At 32.8% G+C, this 27766-nt stretch overlaps 1 protein-coding gene across 1 annotated transcript in view; it reads left to right on the top strand.

Annotated features, from left to right (window-relative positions):
* DPP10 (dipeptidyl peptidase like 10) overlaps window positions 1-27766 on the top strand; it is a 674557-nt gene that overhangs the window by 517717 nt on the left and 129074 nt on the right. The window contains 2 exon segments of the mRNA XM_036858000.1: window positions 8888-8940; window positions 9041-9122. Coding sequence (XP_036713895.1) covers window positions 8888-8940; window positions 9041-9122 — 135 coding nt within the window.

Genomic DNA, 27766 nt, shown 5'->3' with positions numbered 1-27766 from the left:
TACTGGAAAGAATATTGTTTAAAGTTTAAAATGTTGAGTTAGTGAAGCTTCTCTTGGCACCCTTCTAGGGTCTGAAATAGTAAATAGCTTTTAGAAATAATCACATAAAGATTTAAAATTTCTCTGTAGAAAACACACACAGGGAAAGAAAAGGCAAACTTTAGTTGGGTAAAATAATTATTGCATTCATGAAAATACATTTGCATTTTGTAATATAAAAAGAGCTCTTAGCTATCAACAAGGAACAGACAAACAATGCCATAGAAAAGACATTGATAGATAAGTAACAAATGAAGAAGTACAGAGCATTAAGAGCTTATGACAAAATATTCAGGCTTAATCATAATTAGACTGCAAGTCTAAATAATGATGTTTGTTTTCGTTTTTGCCACTCAAACAATCCAAATCAGCACAATGGGTAACATTATTTTATTGTGGCGTTAAAGAAAAAATAAGATACTTGTGTAGCACATAGCACTATGAATTGTTTATAATCTTTCTAGAAAATGATTCGGTAATATGAAGCAAAATGTAAAATGTGCATATCTTCTGATCTACAAATTTTACTTCTGGGAATGTATCCTAAGGATATGTGTAAATATGCAATGAAAATAATCTCAGTATTTTGCATATGTGAAAAATCTCAACCTAAGTAGCTATTAATATGTAAATAATTACATAAATTATCATATATTCTTGAAAATTATATTTTTATAATTTTTGAAAAGAAAATTTGAAAATTTGAAAAAAGAAATTTGAAAATTTGAAAAGAATATTTTCTCTAATATTTTTAAATTATTCAACACAAATGATTCTTAATTACTTATGGGGGATAGTGTTGCAAAAAGTAACTAATAAAACTGCATACAATTAATTTTATGGTTGTTTTCCTTTCCTGCTTGATAGTAAGACTTTTATTAAAGAAATTTTAAAATTTCAATTACAATAGATTTGAGTTTTCCTGGTTTTGATTTGAGTTTCGGCTTAGCCTCATGTGATAACTGAATAATTTCCTTATGGTTTGTCTTATAATCTTTATTAGGAAACAGTTGGATATATCTTGCTTTCTCCATTTTCCTGATGAGTAAAGTAAAATTTTTAAGTAACCTGCTCAAGAAAACAGAAGCTAGGACTTGATCCCATTGAAATAAAGAAGGAACCTTTTCATCAAAGTTGTTGGGGAATGAAATGACGACTTTCCTGAGTTACATACTTGGTTCAATCAACAAGGGCCTGCAAATACCTTCAAGTATTGTTGAATCAATAATTTTAATCCTTGTCTTTCAAGTTCTAGTACTCAGTAGAAGAAGTTTGAGATTTTTGTCTCTCACACTGTCCTACTGCAGTAATATATTTATTTCTTCATTGACATGCTATAGAGAAATCTATTGTATGGGTAGTTAGATGATATTTAAATTTATTGCAGTGCAAATTGAAAACCTACTTGCACTACTGTCAGCAGTTGACCCTTAAGTGCTAGTCACGTTATCAAACCAGATATTTTTAATATTGGGACATAGGAAATAGTTTAATGCCAGTTGGTGTGAAAGTAGCTTATTTGCATTAATTAATACAGAATGGTCTGGTACGGGAAAATATTTTATTACAAAGGATGGCACTGTCAATGAGGTTGGTACTTTAGTCAGCAGTATATTATGGTGAAAATTACATGTTAAGTATGGATAATTGAAAAACTGATGCTAGGGAGCTTCTTTGGAATGAAATTTTGTATTATAGACAACATCTCGTGAACTACATTCTGAGAGCAATTCTAGGAGGTTTTTCTATGATGATCAGTTAATGTATTTAACAGGAAATATATCAGAAAATGATTTATTCCTCTCACTCAAAGATCTCTTGTATAATAAAGTATATTCTTCTCATGCTGGCTGCTTTTACTTTGCAAGTCATTGGGTTATATCCTGGACACAATAATCCTACACAAAATTGAAAAATGATGCCCAGGTAATTTTTGTCATCTGCTTTTAAGACTTGAGTCATTAGCCATCCATTTTCTTAAATAAAATAAATGTTTTAAATGAAACCATGTTTACCTTATATAATTTCTTATTAGGTTGTTCACTTTCATAGTATGCTGACAGTATCGTATTTCAACTCAGAGTGAATACACTATGAATTCTAAAAACAAACAAAACAATATCCCATCTTTTCCAAATGGGAAGCCTGCTAGACTCAAATAAAGTAAGAAAAAGTCAAAATATTACTGTATATCCTGTGTGATGATGGCATCATGATGCCTATAGGCTAACAGAATGACTAAATTGGGTTTGTGGCAGATAGTCTGTTTTTTTTTTTAATTAGCAAATTTATTTTTATTTGTTTTATATAGATTTTGCCAAAATTAGAGCTGAATTAAACAACAGCTAAACTTTATCTTCTCTAGCATCATTTATATTTAGTCTCACCATCTTGAGTATTTTACTATGTCTGCCACTTACCATAATGGTGATACAATGAAAGAATCTTACATGGTTCTTCCATGTGGTAACACATTAAAAAAATGCTTGCATGTTTGGAATGTGTAAGATCTTGGTTCCAATCTTGGTTTTACCAATTGTGTATCCTGCATGGATAGTATTTTTTTTTTTTTTTTTTTTTTTTTTTGGGTCCTTTTTTTTTTTTTTTTTTTTTTTTTTTTTTTACACACACACACACACACTGTATTTTATTTTTACAAGAGGTAAATAGACTGACACCAAGCATTGTACTATTTAACTTCTTAAAGAAGAAAACATAGAAAACATTTTTATCCACTTTCAAATTGAGGATCAAGGGGAATGACATCAGTGAAAATGTCAGAGTAGGAAACTCTGGGGTGTTTCCATCCCCAGAAACACTGACATAGATGGTAAAACCTGTCAGTAATGATCTTATCAACATATGTAAGTTTTTAAAATTAATTTTTATTGGAGTATCGTTGATTTACAATGTTGTGTCAGTTTCTGCTGTACAGCAAAGTAAATCAGTTATACATATATCCACTGTTTTTTAGATTCTTTTCCCATATAGGTCACTACAGAATATTGAGTAGAGTTCCCTGTGCTATATGGTAGGTTCTTATTTGTTATCTATATTATATATATAGTAGTGTGTATATGTCAATCTTAAAGATTAAAGAAAGTAGACTAAAATATTGACAAATATTACTTATACCTTAAATTCCCTCCCATATTTATTTTCCCTTTCTACCAATACTTGTTGTTCACAATGTTCACAAAACCTTTTTTAATACAATGTCTTAGAAGGATTTTTGTAGAGCTGCATCTTGTAATTTTTTGAACCGTATTTACTACATTAGAGTATCCTACCTGATGGTCTAGTTTTTCACTGCATAATAAAGATAAAAACTTCCAACAACAGAACCACTACTTACTCATCGTGAAAGGTATTCCATTATCCTAGAACAAACTTGGCATCATTATACCACTTACTTCCAAGAGAAACAAACACCCTTTTGTCTACATTATCTTTTCTCTCACTACCATTTTTTCATAAATACTATTTATTCAGAGACCTGCTTCCTCATAGTTTAGTTTTCCTAACTGTTTGAGTCAATGGCAAATCCATAATCCTATTTTAAATATTCTCAAGGCCATGAAAAAGTATGCTATTTATTCCAATTCGGCAGTTTAACTGCAGTGCAGAAAAGTTCGGCACCCAGAGATTTAAGCCTCTGTTTTAAGCATAAATTACTAAAGCACCCTATTCTTTTTTCTTGTAAGTGTAACTCTCTTTGACATGAATCCCCATAGATGTCTTAGGCAATAAATGATATTCCAAGAAAATAATGTGAAAAAGCTAAAGGAGAAGGGGATTTACATTTTTAATTTGATATATTAGATCATCTTTCAATGAAATCTCTTAACTGTGATAATCACAATTAATTCATGCCTACTCGTGTCCATAAATCTTTGGGTGGTACCTTAAAAGGTCTTCCAGAAATAAATCTTTTGCAAAGCTGGAGTCATGCTTCCTGTCCCAGCTCCCTAACAGAGAGAGTACAGAGAGATTAAGTCATAATATGGGTTGTAATCTGACAGACGTAGGCTCAAATTGTGGCTCTGTCTCCTACTTAAACTTTCACTGCTTCCAGAGCCTATCACATGAATTATGAATTACAGTTTCTACTTCCTGAGGTCGATTTAAACATCAATGATATATGTTGAGCACTCAGCAGAGTCCAGTATATAGTAAATACTCAATTCAATAATTATATTAGTTCCTTCAATGCCAAAGTCAACTGTTATCTTCCCTATGATTGCAGGCTTGAAACAGATTACTAATTGCTTCTTGGAAAGCTTATGGTTTATAATCTGCAAGTTCTAATTTAACCAAGACCTGCAACTGGAGCCCTTTATACTAATAAAATATTTCCTAACTTTGTCACCCCAGATGGATCAAGAGCTCTTCGGGGGCAGGGGTCATGTTTATTACAGTCTTTGCATTTGGCAAGGTACTTAACTTACAAGCTTGCGTATAATTAGTATTCAACACATGTTTATAAACTGACAGATAGACAACATACAGGAGTAAATAAAAATTATCAATTGATACTCTTTTGTATTTTACTCTATTTTAAAAATGAGTTTTATCCCCACAATAATTTTTTTTTTGGAATGGTACCTAGTGTAGTGCCTGTGTGAAAAAGATTGCTTAACAGACATTTGATAACTGAATGGATGTAGCTAGTTTTCATTTGCAGAACATGAGCACCACCACTATGGGTAACTGCTATATGTTTCTTGTGTTTAAGTTCTGGCAGGCCTTTCTTAAATATGCCTGTTTTTTTTTTTTCTTTCTTCCAGTAATATCTCATGCTGTCTATGTTATGTGTACAGGTAGTCTTCGTTTTTTAAGGATTCTGGAATTGCAAACATGCCTATTTTTTAAATTGTATTTGTAACTTCAAGATCCATACTTGCTGCATGTTCTCAGTCATTCACAAACATGTTCAGAACAGCAGAACATCTGCGTTGCCTGATGCACACTTTCCCAGCTGAGATCAAAGAAGGTGATGCAAGGCCTTCTTGTTCCAGCTTTCATACTGTAAATTAGTGTCCTTTTCATGGTCTTTTAGTGCTATTTTTTAAAAAATGTTTGTGCTTTTTGCTGATGATTTTGCTGTTTAAAATGTTCCCAAGCATAGTGCTGAAGTGCTGTCCAGTGTTATTAGGTGCAGGAAGGCTGTGATGTGCTTTACAGAGAAAGAACATGTGTTAGGTAAGCTTCATTCAGGCATGAGTTACAGTACTGTTGGCCATGAGCTCAATGCTAATGAAACAACAATATTTAGTGTTAGATACAGTGTCTTCGCATAAAAAAACACGTGAAAAGATGGTATGTATTGATTGGTCGATGAAAATGTAGCCAGAGACCCACAGGAACCTAACCCTATATTTCTCCCAGGAGCAATCATTCAGTATTTGCTAATTCAGTGTTTAAGGTGACTTACAGAGCATAACTATAGCAAATAACGATAATCAGTTATACCACTCATGGTGATTAACATTTAGTAATCAGGCTCTTATTAGGGTCCTAAAGTAAGGTAGAGGTGGTGGGGATCAGATTGGTTTGCAGGATCTTATGATGCTTTCTGTACCTCCCAATACATTTTGGCATCATGAGACTGAATGTCATCTCAAGTCCAGCTTCCAGGAGTAAGCACTGATCAAGTTTTTACATAGTATATCTCAATTTTGCCCCACACCCACTACCTTTGCCATAACTATTCACACTCTGTAACAAGCAGTGGAACATCATTTGCAGAGATGGGATGAATATGTAACTTTTGACTGTGAAATGTCTTTGTGCCCAAGGATCTCATCAGATGTTCAGTTCATTATGCAACAGCCAATCATTATAGGAAAAAGACTGTTTCTAACATTAGGGACTCTAATTTTATCCTCTCATCGTAAAACAAGACCTACCTAGCCAATGTAGAAGAGGAACATAGGATAAAAGGAAATGAGGAGTGTTAAAAAAGAATAGAAATGCTATTCAAGGAAGGAAAGAGAGAGAGATGCAGATTAACACAGACTGAATTTAGCCCAATGTGCCTCAATACAGATGTTCAGTAAAGCTAAGTCTAATTCTCCTTGAAAACTCCCCCTTTCAAAATCTCTGCAACACTTTGCAAACAAACATAAAGAAATGTCTACCTCTAACCCTGTTGAAAATCTCTCCTGCCTTATACTCTTTACATTCTGTGGTGGACATACAATGGAATTTTAATTATGGAAAATTACAAAGTATTTGAGATCTTCTGGGAGTACACACACTCACACACACACACACACACACACACACACACACACACCAAGGGACAGTGGATTTAGTGGAAAGAGTTCTAAGCTAAGAAAAAAGGGCTAGGTTCTAATTACCTGTAAATGGCAAGCTGCTGGCTTTGTAGGGAACCTATAGTTGAGGCTAAATCTCTGCAACTTGTTTGCTATGTGTTTGCAGGTTAGGCAGGATTAACTTTTTTTTAAATTAAAGTATAGTTGACTTGCAATATTATATTAGTTTCAGGTATACAACGTAGTGATTCAATATTTTTATAGTTTATGCACATACAGTATTATTAACTATATTCTCTGTGCTGTACATTACGTCCCTGTGACTTATTTTATAACTGGTAGTTTATACCTCTTAATCCCTTTCACCTGTTTTGTTCATCTCTGACCCTCCTCCCTCTGGCAACCACTAGTTTGTTCTCTGTATCTGTGAGGTTAAATTCTTTATTGTGATCTTCCATCTCAGCATACCAGCTGAGAGAAACAAATGCTGTATTAGGCTAAGAACTACAAAGCAGAAAGTGGATTTATATATCCCTCTCTCTAAATCCCATCATTGGGAGACCGTCTAAGTTCTTTGGATTCATACATTGAGAAGAGCCAGCAACCTCTATAATTCTATATTATATAAATATGATAGAGACCAAAATTCAGTGGTTATATCCATCCAGTTTTGTCTCAGTGGTTATTTTGGCTTGCTTTGACTAAAACAGTAGTGCACAGGAACTCTCTCTCAAGATGGATGTGAGCCTAGAATTCAGGTACAGTGTGTTAGGTGATTAACAGATGGGATGAATAGTTTCTTTTTAACCATAACATCATTGACACGTTTGTCTGCTTTGAAGACCAAGTGCTCACTTGGCAGTTTGCTTTGGCAGCAGAACTTTCTGAGTTGAAAAAAAATGTTTATAGAGGTGGTCACATTTCTCACCTCTTTGTCAGCTATAGTAGTAAATTCAAGATTTAAAATTTGTAGTCAAATATGGAATTTTATAGAACACAATATGAAAGCCAAAATAGACACCAGGAAAAATTATTTTCACTTCTTTGACTCTATAGTGAAGGCAATCTCAGATTTAATAGTTATTCCAAAAGAAATGTGGGAATAAAGCTTCATTGTAAAACACAATATTATAACAAATGGGGGAAGGACTGTAATTTCAATGCAAAGAGAGAACACTAGTATTGCTTTACAGAATATGTGGCTAATCATGTTTAATTGAAGCTATTGCAGTGAGAAGTAACAATTTGACTTCTAGGGAGTTTCAATTGACAGTATTATATTTGTGCAACGTACATCCACTACAGGAATAAAAGAAACTTTTATAATTGCATGCTGAAAAATGGAAGTATCAACATAAGTTCTGTAAATCTTGCAAATAATAACTGAACATAGCTAGATGGAAAACATTTTCTTCACTAGATCCACATAGCTTAGAGAAAAATAATTTCATTGAAATGTCACATACTTATCATCTCTTTCCCTAACCCGTCTTTTGCAATTTTCCTCATTCCTCTGTATTCTACTATTCCACCATCTTTAATTAGTAAGAACCAAAATATAGGGATATCTTTGCATCATCCACTATGTTCCTTAATGTCACCCCATCATGGACGCGGTGATCCTAGGGAAGATGCCCTTTAAAAAGAAACAAGTCTCTTTATAAGATGGCACTGAAGTCTCTTGAAGATACATACTCGCAACCAACTATTTAACATATAATTTTCAACTATTTCTATGAAGTGATCGGGGTGTTACCCCATTTTGTCTCCACAAACACTTTAAGCTGCAAGAGTTTTTTCCCCATCAGAATCATTACTCAACAAATATTGATTGCATGTTGCATGCAAACATGACGCCATATAAGGTAATGTGGAGGATGCAAAGGTAATATGCACCTGGACCTGACAACATTTTAGTGGGAAAAAGAAACAAGTACTTAAAATATTTATCCAACTTACGTTACAGGGTGAGAACTGTCCTAAGAGTCGAAAGTAAACTGTGAGAGAGACAGATTTCTATTGAAGGCTATGCAGAGGCTATAATGGAAGGAGGGGAAATTTTCACCTGAGTGAGGGTAGGATGTCCTAAAAAAAAGAAAAAAAGAGAGAGAGAGAGAGATGCTCAGGATACTCAGGATATACAGAAGGAATTTGTCTAATGTAATTGAAGTGTAGACTAGGTGAAAGGAAGTAGTGGGTGATAAGGGTGGGAAAACGTGTAGGACCCAAAATACCAAAACCCTTGAATATCATTGAAGTGGTTTGAACTTTATTTTATAGGCAGTGAGGAATCACTGAATATTTTAAACAAGTTAGCAAAATGTTCAGAATCATACTAAATATAGAGTGGATTGAATAAGGAATGGGATTGATGGTAGAAAGAAGGATTAGGAGGTTATTACAGTAAGGCTCAGAAAGGGTAATAAACTCCAGAACTAGAATATTTCACATTCTGAATTCTCTCTAAAACCAATTTTAGATTTCCTGGATTTTATCAAAAACATATATACCCATTAAGATGGAGCTTTTATTCCAAACTGGGGTCTATAACGTTTCTTTTTTTTTTTCAGATTTTTCATTATTCGTATACTGCTTCATATGTGATTTACAATATACACACTAGGTAAGTTCTTTGATTTTCTGGCTTCCATGAGCAACTGTCCAACTCAATTGTTGGTGTAGGTGTCAATTTGTTCATGTAAAAATATTTACCTTTTTTCAAGGGAAGTTTGGGAGTTAAATCCTCCAGAAGTAGAGGACTCCATCTTGCAGTACGCGGCCTGGGGCGTCCAAGGGCAGCAGCTGGTAAGCACAGGCATTGGTATGCACTGAGTACTGTCAGCCAGGGCCCTATGGGAAATGCTTACAGAAGCCGCTCTCGTAAAAATTGTCCTATTATACTGGATGATTTTCATTTACCTTAATATCTTTTATCTAGTATTTTAATTTAAGAATATATCAAATAGTACCAGTATAATGTTGTCAATTAATTAAAAAGAAAAATGTTTATAATGTGTGATTAAACTGCTAGTTAATAATGAAACCCAGAAGAGATCCAAGAATACTAAGGCCTAGTTCTGTAAAATTTCTGTTACATAATGTTTTATTTATTCTTAAAACACTGTTCATGGCAAAAATTTAAGACGGAAGTCGACACTTGACAATGTTCTCTTAAGACTTTTTTCTCATATATTTTGGAATTATCACAAACTCAAAAAGGGAATGATTGATGTATAAAAGCAGTTTGAGCTTCACGATATTCTTGTGTCTCATGGGTGCCTGGATATAGACTTTAAGGGAAAATTGCTCAGGAAGTGGTATTGCTTGCTTGTATGGCTTGAGCGTGCTCAAAAGTACTACACGTGGCCAAACTGATTTCTAAATTGTTTGTGTGTTTATATGCCTACTAACAACAATGTGAGAATCCCCTTTGTTCCATATCCTCACGAACACCTAGTTTTTCCAGACTATTATTTGTTAATAATGACATTATTGCTTCTTCCATTCCAATTTTTATGCTTTCTAATTTATTAAATTCTTCTTGCACTAGCTACCCTATGAATGTGCCTTTTTATGGTGAGGTAGTTTCTTTTCTTGTGGGAAGATTTTTAAAAATGTATTCTATTATGATTGTAACAGTAAGGTTTAGATTTATTTTTGAATAAGTTTTGGTAATTTATGCATTTCTCAAAGTTTATTTCACCTAAATTTTCAAATTTTTAGCATAATATTTTTATAACTTCTTAGTGTTCTTTTAATCTTAGCATTTGTTGCTGTATTTTTTCTTGTTTCCTAATATTATTTATAAGTATTTTATTTTCATGATCAACTTTGGTTGATATTTATAAATTTCACATTTGTCTTCTCAAAAAGCCAAATTTTAAATTTATTTGATCCTTTCTAGTATAATGTTAGTGTTCTCTTTTTCTTTTCCAATAGAACATGGAAGACTATAGAATTTTCTCTAAATGTTGCTTAATCTTGATCCAACAATTTGATAGTAATATTTTTAATAGTATTTAGTTAGAATATTTTTTAAAATTTATTGCATATTCTTATTTCAGGTGGGTTATTTTGATGTTTGTTTTTAAATTTACAAAAATGTGAAATTGGTTTTGAAACTAATTTATAAAGTTCAAAAGCAGATCTTTGTAATAGTCACTTAGAAAATGATAAGACTTGATTAATGGCTTAATATAAACTTTTATAAATGTTTTCCCTGTGATAGGTACAGTGTTTTATATGTGCCTATTACGTCTATCTTAATACATAATTATGTTTTACATAATACATAAGTTAAAGTTAAATAAGTTAAAGTACATAAGACATTAACTCCTTAGTAGTGATGGTGGATATATGGTCTTTTTAGTGTTCTGTAGGTTTTACATTATATAATTTGAACTATGCTTTTAAGAATGAAGGGGGTTAAATGTTAAATACGTCTTTTAGTAAATTGAAATTCTTCATATTCTTATCAATATGTTCATCTTATTTGCCTTTAATAATTCTGATCAACCAACCCTAACCCTAACCTTTAACAGAAGTTAGAATCCTCTAGTTTTGTTTGTTTGCTTATATTTACTTAGAATTGCTGCTTCAGTAACAGCTGAGTGGGTTGAGGTATGTTTTTTAGTTTCCCATGACCATCATCTCATTACGATAATTTAGGAAATATAAATATTTTCCTTAACAAAGTGCATTTTATTAGTTTTATTCCATTTTATAAATCTAAGAAATACTTTCTTAAACTAATTGGTGAAACAGATATTTCACATCCACAATAAGGCTGTGGAATAATGTACTATAACTAAACAGTGCATCTTTTCATTAAAAAACTTCTGGACCCCGAAAAATTCTGGACGTGAATATACCTGAGATAGAGTCTCGGCCAGTGGTTGGTTATGTGACTTTGGCCAAATCATTTTTCCTCTCGGCACCTCATTTTCATCAGTAGTAAAATGAAAGCATTCGACTGTGCTTTTTGACCTCCTTTATATTACATTCTATATAACTCTAAATATTATATTCTATATTTAACTGGGATTATTTAAACCTTAAAGGTTTACCAATAACATTGAGAGAAACATATACAAAGTTGCCAGACATTAGACCTGAAGCTTCTTGAGCATTTTATGGTTACATTTTATAAAGAAATCCTATATAACACAGTGTATTCACTGCCTTATCCACACTAAATGGTTGAAGAATTGATTAAATTATTATGAAGAAAACAAGCCAGTAATTTAAAATGAAAAAATATTGCAATGGTTCAAATCCCATAGGTTATAGACAGTGTGTTTGCATTTATCCTGTGTCTATTTTAGACATTTAAAACAATGTGTTTAATATACCTATGTAGGGCTGTCTCTAGATCCATTCCATTATGATATTCCTGAAGAGTGGCAGCAGAAGCTGCATAAGATATGCTAGATATGAAGATGCAGGTCTGATTCAGAGAAGTCAAGGATCAGTGTATTGATAGACAGTGCTGGGTGGGCGCCAGGAAGTGGGCAGGCGCTGTAGTCCTACTGCTTCACTCTGCTGCTGTCAACCAGAGAGCTGCTCCATTAGGCCAGAGGCAAATTCTAAACACACAAAATGTTAGAACACAGAAACCCAAAATAACTTCATGTTCGTGTCACTGGAGTCCTTAGGAAAAATCTATAAAACTTTGATTAGTTTTAAATGGCTCTTTTTCTCCAAGCCTGAGAGCAACCTACACCTGTGCCAAAATAAGTTTTATACCCTAAAGGAAGTAGTATTAGTTGTATGCATTTTCTTTAATGATTCCTATTTGTTATTGATTCCTTATTCTTTAATATATTTGAGAAAATCATAAAAATACTAAAAATTTACAAAAATCATAGATCCTCTCATGGGGGTCATTTTGCAGGTGATTGAATCCTCATCTATTACTTACTAGCTGTTGATTTTGAGACTATTACTTAATCTCTACATGCCTTAGTTTCCTTATCTTTAAAATGGTGACAATAGCAGTGCTTTACTAATAATGCTATTCTGGTATTTAATGTATAAATACAAAGCACTTTGAAAAGTATCTAGCATATAGTATTTTAGAGGTGTTAATTTTTACTGTTTTAAAAAAATTTTAAAAAAAATGTGTCACTTGAATTTTAAGTTCTTCAGGAATTTTGGTGTTACTAGTTTTTTTTGAGAAATAAGCCTAAGTTCTTTGTAATGGCATTTTCCAAAGTCATTTGGGAAAATTTTGGGATAAATTCCATTCTTGTTGAGGTTATTTTTTGTGCAAGTAGACATAAACTCAATATAATTAAAGGGCGTATCTCTGCAAATGGCTAACGGTCCATTTCATGTGAATATGACAGGCTTTGTCACTATTTGAAGCCATCAGCAAAGGTCAGCAATATGATTATACCAGAGATGAGCCACTGCAATACTTTAGTTTTGCATTAAATTAATGAGTCCTGTAGTGTTTATAAACTAAGGACAATTGATTTTTTCATCCTTAATTCTCACTCCCTAATTTTATTTGCTGTAAAATAAATCCCTGTCTATAGAGAAGAAAGGTAAGAGATTGGGCATAATTTATAAAGAGGGTCTGAGTTAGAATTCAAAGGATGGAGAATTTTTTAGTAACACTAGGTGTAGGGGAAAACAGTTTGGTTGTGGCCAACTTTGTGGGAAAAAAACCTGACACAATACAGCATGTATTATTTAGAGAAGGCAGTGAGTAGACCACTTCAGCTGTACCAAATGTTTTATAAAAAGAAATGGTGGATACTGAAGCAGGAAGAAATATGTTAGTCATTCAATTGAAAAGAATTCTGGTTTAAGATGGCATAGCCTTTTTCTTTCCAAAATAACTTCATCTTATAAAAGTTAAAATCACTCAATGTAGAACATTTGAAAAGTCATATAATTATATTAATTCATGTAAATTCATATATAAAAATTAAATATACCTTATCTATAATTTTACCGTAAGAATTGAAAGCTTCTGAAAATCAGATGAAGTCTGAGCATAAGAAGGAAGAAACATTTCACTGATTAAAATACACTCTCTAGAATCAGAAAAAACTCGATTCAAGCTCAGATTCTATTTTTTGTTTTGTGACTTATGGAAGGTTGAAAGCTTTAAGCTTAAACTTGCTCATTTTAAAAATGAAAGAAATAACTACTCCCAGTTTTGCTTGAGGTTTAAATGAGATAGGTAATGTGCACAAGTCAAGATTTTCCAGTAAACAGTATTAATAGTGTATATAGCTATATATGTATATGTGTATTCAGAGAGAGAGAGATTGAGAACCTGCCTCAAACAATTATGGGGGCAGTCCGGCTGTCTGGAAACTCTGATAAGATTTAATATCACAATCTTGAGCTGCAGTCCTGAGGCCTTCAACTCATTGGATAAAGACCAACCACATTATTCCTTACTTAAAATGAACTGATTGTAAATGTTAATCATATTTGCAAACTGCTTTCACAGCCAGACTAGTATTTGACCAAACAGTCAGGCACCATAACTCAGCCAAATTTACACATAAAATTAGCCATCACAGCATAGTAAGCACTCAATAAATGATAGCTATTAATTTGATTCCCACTTGTCCTTTCATGTAATAACATAATTAATTCAGAATTTCATCATCGTTCCCCAAATAATTTTTGCAGCTTATTTTCTAATGTCCCTTCTTCAATTGCTAGCCATTCTAATTCACACCTGCAGAGATATGGTTAACAATGCAGATCCTTAGCAACTCCCACAAGGTTATGAAATGTCACTGAGATGACACACAATGTCATTGATGTGACACACAAGATGTGACTAAGGTGTCACATCATCTGACTCCTGACACTTCATCACAGAACACAGCACAGATTTTTTTCTACCTGAACCTAACTCTGTAATTTCCAGAGGGTGACACAGGGCTGCTTTGTGCTCCGAGTGATTCCCCTTCTATACCCATTGTTTTCTTTTCGTCAGAACTCTTTGTCAAATGCTTTCCCTCCTCTTCTCTGGTAATTTTTCCCCAACATTTCTACATCTAAGTGAATTGCTTACTTCTCAAGATTCTAATATTGGTCTATTTTATTTCAAATTTTTACAGTATTTTATATTATTTATTTACATTGCTATCTTCCACCACTGACCTATAGTCTTTTCCAGAGCAGACAGAACAAAGAATATGCTAAATGTCCCTCTCCTCTCTCTCTCTTTCTCTCTGTCTCCTTTTGTCTCTCTCTCTCTCCCTGCCTCTGTCTTCCCCTCATCTTCCTCCCCCCTTCCTTCTTCATAAAATTCATCTTAGCACAAGGCAAAATGTAGATTTAATAAGAAATTAATGAAAGGCTAACTGTGTTTGCATGGATAATGGAATGACAAAGAAGGTTTTGAGGATGGCATAATATGAAAAGAAATCATTCCTGAAAATACAGGTCTGGCAGGAAAGTTTAAAATAGAGTGTAGGTAACTGAGTCTAAAGGCAGAGAGCTAGGTTTAGAGGCCATTAGATAATCTAGAACTGATTTGATAAATAACAATATATTTGAGATGAACACATCAAGTTTTAAACTGAGATCTAAAATTTGTTTGCAGCCCAACAATAAATATTGTCTTATAAATACTTATTCAAGTAAATTATGCATATATTATATGTATATTTTTACATATTTTTGCAAATAATCTCATTTTAGACTCTTAATTTATTTAAACCACTTTATTGAGTACAAATAAAAGATTGACACAAACAAAAGGCTGTACTTTGCATTGAATACATACAAAAGACTGTACCTATTTAATGTATAAAACTTGAGATGAAAATAAGTATACACCCATGAAACCATCAGCACCTTCAATGGCATAAACACATCCATCACCTCCAAAAGATGTTTACTGCCCTCTTTAATTTTTTGTGTGATAAGAACACTTAACATAAATAGACTCCTTCTATGATATTGCTAGTATTTTTTCAGTCTATTCAGGATAAAATAAAATCACCATACCCATTCTTCCAATGGCATAAAGCTTTAAAAATATCCAGTGTGCTACTTAATTTATCACAATTTAGGTGTTTAGAGAAATCACTTTTCTACATTTTATTATCTATATTTTTGAAGAACGTAATGTTTAGGTAATTCTCCAAATACAAATAAAAATTATCAAACTTTCCTATCATCACCTACATTTTTACTTACTAGAGATTTACCTTAAAATTGTATTAAAATCTTAAGTGATTAGCAATGGTTCATTGCCTCTAGGAGAGTTTCAGTTTCTTTGGTGTAACTGCTCAAGTTTTCATTAAGCTTTAATGAAAATTTAACTAATTAATTAATTTCATTAATTAATGTAAGCACTTTGAACAATTTTATTGACTTTTCCAGGGTGACTTTAATCCTTCTTCGTTTAAAAGCAGATGTTTAAGGTAGCATTTTTCAAACATGTTGTTGAAATCTCATGTCCCCTACTAAAAATCAATATGATTTTGCTTCATATGCCATTAAGTATGTTTTTCTCCAGTATAAAAGTAATCATTTTAATTGTCATTAAGATGTATTCAAGAAATACGTGATAAGCATTTGCAAATATAAGTTATACATGTGCATACTCATACGCACACTACACACACACATAGTTACACACACACACATTCACTCCCTGCTGCTGGTGTCATGCACGTTTGGAACGAAAGTCTGGGGTTTAGAGTCCTAGCATACCAACATACCAGAGGTGACACAGAAGTAAATAAAGAAAAGCAGCCATTGAGAGTCAAGGTCTCTTTCCAGTCAGTTCTTCACTGTGGTGTGTGTGGTGTGGTACTCATTCCTAGGTAGTACATTGGTGCAGGAGAACTGCCAGAAAATTTATAGCTTAACATCCTCAAGTGTTTGTCATGATGACCTTTTCTCGTATAAATGAATTTGCACCTTTTTTAAAACTCCATTTATTTTCATTCGTGGTGATAAATGCAAACAAGGTTACTTTTTCATTTTACCCAGGACAAAATCTAATGATTGTATTTTTAGTTCCAGGAAATAATAAAAGCAATCCTTCATACTATATTCTAGTATTAGACACACCTAAGGTCTAATGGGTCTCACTTCAAGTTTGGAATCAGGAAAATCAATATCAAGAAGTTAATATGTCTTCTATAATCAATATTTTGACTGGAGATAACTGATGAACCATAATAGGATAACTATGTTTGGGTTTAACAAAAATACCCTTAAAATATCTCAACCATTTTGACTGATACATTTGCATTGTATTCAGGTGTGTATTTACATTAGTATATCATGTAGGCAAATGTGACAGGAAATACATTCTCATATAAGTAAAATGTGGTAACAGTATAAGTGTACATGTGTAAAGAAAAAATATGCAATTACAATGTACAATTTAAAAGAAAATTAATTTGCCTTGCTGTGCAATATAAATCTCTTAGTGTCTTGTAATGATTTAAACAGCATATTTATGACTTTTCTACCAAATTCAGATTTCCAAAAGAAATGGAAAATGAAATTACTATCCTTTATAAGCACACATTTCAGATTATTTCCCTCCAATTAAGTGTTGCTTATTTCAATGTAAGAAGAAAACTGAGCAACTTACATACTGTTAGCTATACTCGTATTGCTTTTAAAGGCTTTGCACAGGCCTTATCAGAAGTCACTTGATAAGTATGTGTTGACTTGACTTTGATGACTGCCTTGGACTGTAAACAAACTCTCTGAAGGCAGGAGCTCAAATTCTGTAATTCTGATAGCATGTATAACTGTATATTGAACTATGGAGTTAGCAGGCATGGGTTTCCATTGAAAATTACAAAAGAGAAGCTGCTTAGAGAAGATGTTGTAACCTGTGCCAGCATATGCAAATGGAAGATACTTAGATGCTGACAGTTTCTAAGTGAGGCCAGCCCTGACCTAGATTTAGATCTGGACGAGTGATTGGAAATATTGCCAAGCTTTTATCCAGTAATAATAATAATATTAATAATTAAAAAGCAAGAGAAGAAAATCATCAATTCACTGTATGCTATTTGAGAATGCCTGTTTCCTATACTATGTTTGTAATGTTTTATTCAACATTTAGAAAAATCAGATGGAAACCAATACTGTCATATAAAGTACCAGTTTCAATGATGGAATGTCAGAAGTGTACTTATCTCTTCTGGGGGGAGGTGGTAGTCTTTATCCTGATTTAAAGTGCTTCATTTGGTTTAATCCAGCATGAAATATAAAATTTTATAGAGCTTCTAACTAGGTCTTATGAACTTGTTACTTATTACGGGTATAAAAGGCACAATGTCTATTCCAGGAGTTCACAGAAAATAGACTTAAAGGTGAGAATACTCACCTTTGGGAACACCTACCACATGGACCTCACCTTGCAGGGGGAATCCTCTCTGAGGTGATGGAGCAGTTTCCTAGAGGAAGTAACCAGCAAGTTGAGTTTTGGAGTTATATACTGGTGCAAGATTTGGACCTTTATTTAAAGGCATCCCTCTGAGTATAAGGAAGCTCTCAATATGAAAAGAAATAGAGTAGACTTGTATGCAATCACATGCTTTAATTCTTTTGTTTATACTTTTAATAACGGAAAACTATAACTTACTATTATTTCCAAATGTGAAAAGATAATAAACAAGCTAGAAATATAAAATGTGTTAGCAGACTTGTACTAGAAAGAATAAGCATAAAAACTCACTGTAATAAAACTCCCTATATTTCCCTTAACTTATATTTAAGCAATTTTGAGTTATTTAGTAATAATGAGGTAAATGCAACAGCCATATCTTTTTCCCTATTTTTTGTTTTCCAACATAAATAGCAATTTCTGCAGCTCTTCTTGTCTCATGCTGTTCCTAACATTGAATTAAATAATATATTGTGGAGTAAGAGCCAGAGAGATTCTAGGATTGCACATTTTTAAACTATAAATCTGAATCATACATAATCCAATGTACTGAATACTTTAGACAGTTCCTGCTAAGCAAACCATTTGAATGGAGTAACCACATAGGTGATGATCAGTGAAGGTTTCTAAATATTAGACTCTTTCTGTTTCATTGCAGCTAAGCTTTTGCGTATCTGTTATTCTTACTTTTAACCAAACAGGGTTATCCTACAGTGCTGTCAAGTCATAGTCCTTCAACGGTCTAAAGAAAAACTTTAAAAATAAGATTATAATAGTGCTTATTGTAAGATGTGAACCATGCTACACAACCCCTGAGGTATAAAGATTCCAATTAGGAAAAGTTTAGTATTCTAGTGATTTACTGTTTTTTAGTAAACGGCATGAAGAGAACTCTCTGAGAGAAACTGTGCTCTGCATTAATGTCAAGATTCCTCATGTCAGAAATAACTCCAGGCCTCCTTTACATAGTGTGGTAGAGGAGCTCTCCCTGTGCTCTCCTTCTTAAGAACAACAAAGAAACTGAACATGTGAAAAGAAACTCTATATTTTATGATATTTTGAATCGACCACAGCCTAAACTATAGTCTCTAAGAAACATGAAGTAATAATTCTCCAGAGCCAGGAAAAGATTGAACGCAAATATATACTTTAGTAGATTTCAGAAACTCAGAGAAATAGACAAATTGACAATTTTAGCTGGTAATTTCAACACTTGTCTTCCAGTTAAAGATAGAACAACTATACAGAAAATCAGTGAGGATATAAAAGATTTGATCGACACAATCAATCAACATGACATAATTGACATTTACAGAACATTATACCCAAAAATTACAGAATACAGGGCATTTTTAAGTGCTCACACTGGGTCATAAAACAAGCCTCAATACGTATAGAAGAATGGGCATCAAACAGAATATGTTCTTAGACCACAAAGGTATTAAATTAGAAATCAAAAATAAACATAAACTACACACACAGATTCTTACTGGGCTACAAATATATCCAATAAGAAATATAGTACTATATAGCTAGCAATTCTAAATACAGAATTTATCCTGTGGATATATTGCACATAGATCCAAAGACATAAAAAGAAAATTCACTTGAATGTTATTTACAATTTAAAAAGCAGAATAAAAGAATAGAAACAACTTAAGTCATCATTATGAGACTAATAAAATATATTAGGGTGCATAAAATAATAAAATATTAAAAAGCCATTAAAATTAGTATGATTCTTCTACATGTGCAGATATGCAATGCCATCCACTAGTAAAAGTCAGTATAATTAATCAGTATGCTCTCATTGTTGTAATAAGCAAAACAACAACTATATATATGTGTGTGTGTGTGTGTGTGTGTATATATATATATATATATATAATTTAAATATTTACAGAATTCACAAGACATTAAGAGTAGTTGTCCTCTGGGAGAGAACTGGGTTTTGAGAGAGATTTTTCATATTATTTGATTTAATATTTTTTCTTGAGCATGTCTTATATTTTAAATAAAATAAATTTTAAAAATTATTATGGAAGAGATATGGGAACATATTGTATGTGTATAACTGATTCACTTTGTTATAAAGCAGAAGCTAACACAACATTGTAAGGCAATTATACTTCAATAAAGATGTTTAAAAAAAAATTATTATGAATAACAAAACAAAGTTTAAAGAACAAACGTGATTGCTTTTAACACAGCATATAGAAAGTAAGCACATCAGAAACTTCCAAAGTAGAGAAAAAAATGACAAAATACACACACACACACACACACACATGTATATATGAACTGTATATCAGCAATGGTCATATAAAATGAGATTTCACCTGTGCTACAGTATGAAACCTCATCAGGGACAAAGGTATCAAGGAGATATACTAAAGTAAAAAATAACTCCTTGTTTAGAGTAGCAGTATAATAGGTAATTTCATCTTTAAAAAATATTTGATGTTATTATATTGTTTTAATGGTTAGAAGAGAAATAAATGTTTGAGAAGAAATGAAGGACGTAAAAGAATTACATATTTATAGCCAAGTAAAAAACAACCACGGCATGAATCTTCAATTCTACTTGTTAGAAGAAAGTTGCTGATATTGAAGATGAATGTTAAAAGATTTTGGTCACTGCAAGCTTCCCCTACTATCCGAAAGTAGAGTGTTCTTATGAAACTCCTATTTAGGATCCGAATTGGCATAAATGAAGAAGCAGTTACCAGAGGACACATCTTTATAATGGATTCACAAAATAAACCGAGATAAAGCACAGATGCTCAAGTCCGTTTAGAGCTATGGCGGCTTGATTCTCACATGCTAGGTGTAGTTCCCGGGGAAGGAGCTTGGTGGTGCTACTCTCACTGATCACAGCATGCACTGCCTTTGTAATGCCCTTGCTGCAAAGCAAAGGCTGAATGCTATTTGAGCTTTTGGCTGTGTTTTGTTAAAACAAAAGTCCTCTTTGCATTTCTTTCGGTTAGCAAAAATAGGAACTAATGTAATAGGTCTTTGGTAAAAGTGAAGTGGCATAAAGCGAACTTTCTCAAAGTGTAGATATCTGCATCTAATGTACTATAGTATGAAAAGTAGAATGAAGGTAATTATGTTAAAAATTGGTCCTCAAACCTTTATCCATTCAAAATTATCCTAATAATTACACTTTATGTCCCAGAACTAAACAAGAACATGGGGGTGAACATAGCCAAGTTTGGCTCCTCATTTAAGAGTGAAAAAGATTGTTTACTAATTTCTTTTACTTCTCTTTATGTTATCCAAATTGAATATTTTCCAAAATAACTTTTCCTTCGAAAACTTAGACTATCTTCTAACTAGTTTTAAGTCTCTTAAAAAAAAAAAGCTTATCTTGTCCCTGGAAGCATAATGACATATATCTATTAATATATCAGATCTTTAAATGAATTCTTAGAACTAGGGTTGTCCTCAAATTTAAACCACTATTGCTTTTTGAAATTATGTTATTTACCTGATATCAATAAATTCAATTTGAAAAGGAAAAAAAATATTATACCAGCAATATGATAAATCTTATACTGGAAAATCACCTTCCATGTCCATGTCCAGAGCATTCTCCAATTAAAAGAACTTTGGCTAAAGTTGAATAAATAGTTTCTCAAATCTGATATGGAAGATTGAGAATTTGCTTCATGCAAATTCAACTATAAACTCTGGACAAAACATTTTAAAAAATGAAACAAAACTATCTGAGGATTCTGTAGCCTGAACAAAAGCAGGCAAATTTTGCAAGGGAGTAAACATTAATTGTAAAGTGACCCTCAAGGTGTAAACCCTTCATTTTGTGTGTTTTGTTTAGGGTTCTATCCTAAGGGCAGTGATATTTGAGGCAGAGGTGGATGTGTAGGGGGCTGAATCTCTGAAAGTAAACCCCACTGTCTTTTAGACAGGAACAGGAGGAAAAGCCCCTGGGTGACCATGACTGCCAGAGAGTAAGGGGGAAACCCTGAGAGAGTCAGAGAAGAGGTATGACCAGTTGTGAGAATAAACTCAGCTAAGTCTCTGACTGAACCTGAACTACAGATGCAAGAATTTTCAAGCAAGGTCCTTAAAGTTGCTTTCTGTGTTCTGTGAGAGTCACAAAAATAAATGCATAAAGGAATGAAAAGATAGGATATATCAGCATAGAAATATATATATAAATATGTATATATATATATATAATATGTAAAACCTGTGTATCTCCATCTTTCTATTTATTTAGCTATCATATATATTATATATATAATATTTTATACACATATGTACAAAAATCTTTAAAAGACTAAATGGACATTTTTAGAATTGCTAAACAACATCTAAAATAAAAAGTAACTGAATGAGATTTAAAGCAGAATGAAAATGACACAGCAATGATACAGAGATCAATACATATCATTTAATCTGAAAAAAATAGTGAGAAGATTAAAAGAAGAAAAAATATAGAGCCTATTAACCAGCAGGAAAACTCAAAAAGTCAAATATGATGGTAACTGGAATTTTAAAAGGAGAAGAGAGAATGGGGCAGGAAAAATATTTGAAGAAACGATAACCAGAAATTCTAAAATTTAATAAAAAACATACATTTATATATTCAAGATGTTCAGTAACACCCCTCCCCTCTGAAAAAAAAAAAAGTAAATTCCAGGAGAACCATCCTGGGTACATATTAGTCAAACTACTGAAAACTGAAGATAAAGAGAAAATGTTGAAGCTGCCAGAGAAACACTGCAACATATAACATACAAAGGGACCACAATTAGAATGCCTACAAACTTCTTGTCAGACACCATGGAGAATCAAGGTGAAATAAAGACAATTTCAGATAAAAGAAAAATAAGTGAATTTATCTCCACCAGACCTATGCTTAAGAATGTTCTTCAGTTTGAAGAAAAATGATACCAGAGGGAAACTCAGATCTTCAGGAATGAAAGAAGAACATTGGAAATGTTAAATATATGAGTAAACACCAAGCGCTAAATTATCTCTTAATTTCTGTGTAAAACATCCTACTGTTAAAAGCAAAAAATGATGATATGCTTTGAGAGCTTATAATGTATGTATATGTGATGCTGTTGACAACTATTAACAATAAAAATGGTGGAGGAATGGGAAAACTGTACATTTACAACATTTTGTATTTTGCATGAGCTTATTAATTTCCTCAGTGATAAAAATGAGGCACTTCAAGTTGTTAGTTGACTAATAAAAATCAGATTGTTGGTTAAATAATTTTAGAATTTAGGGGTATGTGGTAGTTTATTTACTGCCATCAGTCAGACAATTAGTAGAATCATGCTTTCATAAGAAAATGTTCATTTTTTTAAACATCTTTGTTCCTAATTACATTTGAAAAGTTGAAACAAGTTTTTCTGAAGGTGCCATCTAAATGATTAATGATATATAATTGTTTCAACTTCTTTTTAAGTCATTGTAAATTTTTGAGACTTTGGTTCCTTTGGGTCTTATTTCTAAAACCAGGGTGTATTATCTTGGTAGCTCATCCAGTTTTAATCATAGGGTTAATAAAACATGTATTAAACAATTCAGTTAACATGAATTCAGTTCTGGTAGCATTTATTACTCCCAAATGTGATGACATTCAGGAATTTAGTTAGTAAAATGTAGAAAACATTTTCTATAAAAAAAAAAAAAATAGCCACTTGAGTTTTTAAAGAATAAGAAGTTTGTCTTTAGAATCTGCTATGTTAGTCACTAGAGAATTCTGTTGGAGTGAAATTAAAGAACGGCTGAGACATTTAAAATCTAGAAGCAGAAGATGATAAATCAAGAAATACTTTGGACAAAACTACAATAGTTATAGCACAATAACATGCAGATAAGGCTAGTCGAATGCATACATTTTTTTTTTTTAAATGAGGGAAATAGTGGGTTTGTTTCTTTGGAATCATGATTTTTTTTTATTTGGAGGAGAGGGGATTTGAAAATGATGTGCATTTATTCTAAAAATAAAAAGAGATTTTACAGAAGAAAAAAGTTATTTGAAAAGACTTTGAAGGAAGATCTGATTTATTTGCTCTGGATGTTTGGCTTGTTGTATCAGAGAATCTAAAAGATGAAGAAAAACTAAATAAGGGATCTGCTGGGACAGAAAAGTGTTGGCTTGGTTGGCCTAGAATGCTATGGTGGCTAAATATTTGGTGGATTGTAAACGCGGTTTTTAAGAAAAATATGAAAATTTTGCTCTAAATCAATCAATTAATTCGAGTCAATCCTTGATGTTTAATTTCTCAGGATGAGTTTTGTTATTGCTACTGAAGTTTGCTGACAAAAAGTTTACCCATATCTTGGAGAAGTGTTAATGCAATTTGAAAGCTGTGAAAATAATAGATCTTTAAGAATACAAATAATGATACAGTTACCAGTTAATTTTTATTTAAGGTAACAAGACTTATTTTAAATTGCATTTTTTAAAGTTTTAGAATATTTGGCCTGTAAGATGTTCTGATTTTTTTTAAAAAATCGTGGTCAACTGTATTTAGGAAACGTTATATAATATCGTGGATCTCAGTGTTTCGAAATGAAATTAGCAAACTTTGAAGGATCCTGAATTGAAAGAAAGAGAGGGAGGGAGGGAGGGAAAGAGAAAGGAAGGAAAAGAGAGAGAGAGAGAAAAAAAAAAAAAAGAGAGAGAGAGAGGAAGGAAGGAAGGAAGGGAGGAAGGAAAGAAGAAAGGAAGGAGAGAGGAAGGAAGAAACTAATACTGTTTAATTCAGTATTTCTTAGTTGTTTACACCAAATCAAGGGTCAGCAAACTTTTTCTGTAAAGGGCCAGATAGTAAATATTTTTGGTTTTGCAGGACAAGAGGCAAAATCAAGAGTATTATGTAAGTTTTAATATAACAAGACGGAAAAACACGTTGCCAGAAAATTCTATTGAGGTAATTCAAAGTAAAATAACAATTAAGTGTAGTGTTTTATAATACATATCTACCAAAAAGAAGAATGAGATTCTTTTTTGTGGGATAACTTTTCACCTAATTAGGATTCCATGTAAGTGTTCCCTCTCATCAAATTAATTACACATGTTGATCTGCAAAAGCCATTCTTAGTTCATGGGCCAGGCTAGATTTTGCTCATGCACCATAATTTACTGAACCCTTCCATAGACCATGAAACTTTTTTTTTTTTTTCATATAATGCCTATCAGAGCTAGTATTTTTATAACTAGTGTTTTAGAATATTACTTTTCTACATTGAGAGCCAGAGAATGGTAACGCTGATTGGCATGAGCCTCATATGAAAAGGATTTTTTATAATGGGGTGGAAGAATTATGTTCTAAAGGAACAAAAGGGAGCAATGAGCATCTTGAGGTATGAGATAATAAGCAGGGGTCACTAGAGGGGGTGTCTGGGCAATGATGTCCTCAAGGGAGACCAGGGTTCAGATATGGCAAAGAGGGAGAAGGAACCCTTAGAGAAGGAACAAAGTAGAGGGAAATAGGTTGGTTTTGGAGTGCCAGTTTTCAAATATAGAGTAAAAGGGCATGGAAGGTTGAGGGGGTAAAGGGCCAGGGAGTATTGAGTGTTATTATAGGGATGATGGCACGGTGGAGGATAAGTTGTTAGTGACAATAGTTAAAATCTGGAGATGTCTGATACAAACAGGAGGAAATGACATGAGAGATTTCACTGATAAAGTCTGTGTGAGGAAAGTGATCGCTAAGCCTGGGGCAAGGAGACTTAATTGCTGCAATGATGGGATCCATGCAAAGCTTGATGGTCTTCTTTGCTTGAACCCTGTGATGAAGGATTCTGGACAGTAGACTTACAGCCTATGCAGCCTAAATGATTTTGAGGAAATAAATTCTGGGTGTATTTCCTCAATTCTCATTCTCCTCCTCCTCTTTTTTTTTTCCCCTCCTCCTCTTTTTCATCTTCCTTCTCCTTCTTATTACTTTTAAATTCCCAGAAAAGTCTTTTTTTCAGGGACATTGTTTTGAAAGTTTAAGTCAAGCCGTCATTTTTTTCACCTTGTCTTATTCCATCCTCCATTTATAAACCCAAGAATGTATATGCACTGGTGATATTCCCCCTCCCCCTGCCCAGAATCACACTGTTCATTTGCTTCTCAGTCATATTATATCTCTTCAAGAGTTATGATACCAAGTTATCAGTGGAGGATGAATTTGGACTTTCCTATTAAAGCATCTTGCTATCTGTCTAGACATTGATTTTCTATCTCTATTAATCTTGGTTTTGTCTATTCTAACATTAAAGTATTATATGCATCGAACTTGGAAACACACCCACCTCCCACCAAAGGCTAATGTGAAAGGAGTCCATTTTAAGAGAGGGCATATTATTTGTCTACTGTATTAATACCTGTAGAATCAGGAGACCCATATAGGAAAGATGTTTGGAGGCTCAGTTTGAGATATCCTATGCCTTAGTTGTTAATAATACAATATCGTTGAGATCATTGAGATTTCATTTCACTTCCTGCTTCTCCAAGAATAGAGGGTAATTATTTAAATTGACTCAGAATGAACTGAAAGATTCTATGATCATGATTAAAAAATTTTCAAGACACTTTATCCATCTTTGTATCTCCACAAACGGACCAATATTATTCTAGTCAGTTTTTAAATAGAACTGCTTTTCAGAATGACTAGTAAATGGATAATTTTTAAGAAAGATCTCATTCTTATCTCCTTATGTTTCCCTCACTTCTCTCCAGCTCTCCAACAAATCTTTAATATCTATAGTCTGGCTTCATTCACCCCCAAACACACATCTCTTTGCCTTGTCATTTCTCCCCCTATTCCTTCTGCTTTTTTCTATATAGTGTGTTTTCAACATCTGATCATTTAAACCCACCTTTTCTCATGCCATTTCCTCTACTTGAATTTTGTTTTACCTTTCTCTGCCTAGGAAAATCCACCTAAACTTGTAAGTTCAGCCAAAATGTCATGCCTCATCTGAAACCTTTTCTGACCCTCCTATTCCTCAATCAGATTCAAGCTGTCTTGTGTCTTTATTCACATTCCACTAATGCTTTGTGCATCAATATGTCATAGAAATACCATGTAGTTTGTTAATTACTTCTTGTTTTTCTTACCTTTCTTATTTTAAACTGTGAATTCATCAACAACAGGTACTGACTCAGTCAACATTGTCTCATAGACATGGTATGTAGTAGGAGTATAGTGAAATAGCAAATGGATAAGTGACCTATATAACCATCATTCCTCCATGTGTACCCCCATACATACAGCTTGCCATCTTCTTTCATCTTTAAACTTTCTTCATTAAGAAACAAAAATATTTCAAGTAGTAAATATATATAATTATATGTGTCTTTAAATAATATGAAATGTCTGACATTAGCATTTTTAAAAAGTGGTATTTCACAAGGAAGTCTATGTTCTGTTCAAGGTAGATTTTTCTGTTTTGTGTGTCAGTGACTCCCCAAGAAAGAAAAAAATAAAACAAACACAGACAAAAACTGTACTATGTGATGGCAAGTGGATGAGATTTACTAGGGCAGAGATTGCCTTGTAGGTGGATTAGTACATAAATCCTAACCAGTACAATTTGCTTAGAATTTTAGTGTAAAGAATTTAGCCTTTAGTCTTTATGGAATGCTGAAACTTTAATTGGACAATGTCGCAGTCAAAGCACTGACAGAAAGGGTCTGTTTTGTCTTTTTATTGGATGGATGCAAGTGAGGAGAACTGAAGAGAGGGAAGCAGTGAATAAACTACTGCAAACACCAAACATGAATTACTAAAAATCAGAAATGACTCTTTCAAACATCCTTTTACATTCTTTCATCCACAAAATAAAAAGTTATTAGGGTATATTGTGTTACAGTTACACATACATCAGAGATAGGGTTTAGTTATACCCCATTGTAGCAGACAGATAACTGAAGCACAAGGAATAATCATTTCTGTAGACTCTCACATGGGGAAAAAGAAGAAAGAGACAACAAGTAAGTATTTCAAGTGCTTTTTGTCCTGCATTCCAAGTTATGCTTGAATTTAAATGACTCTCATTCTCAGTTGAT

Source organism: Balaenoptera musculus, chromosome 7 (genome assembly GCF_009873245.2).
Source record: "Balaenoptera musculus isolate JJ_BM4_2016_0621 chromosome 7, mBalMus1.pri.v3, whole genome shotgun sequence".
Lineage (NCBI taxonomy): Eukaryota > Metazoa > Chordata > Mammalia > Artiodactyla > Balaenopteridae > Balaenoptera > Balaenoptera musculus.
The sequence above is the reverse complement of the archived record's forward strand: the minus strand, read 5'-3'. Positions and strand labels throughout refer to the sequence as shown.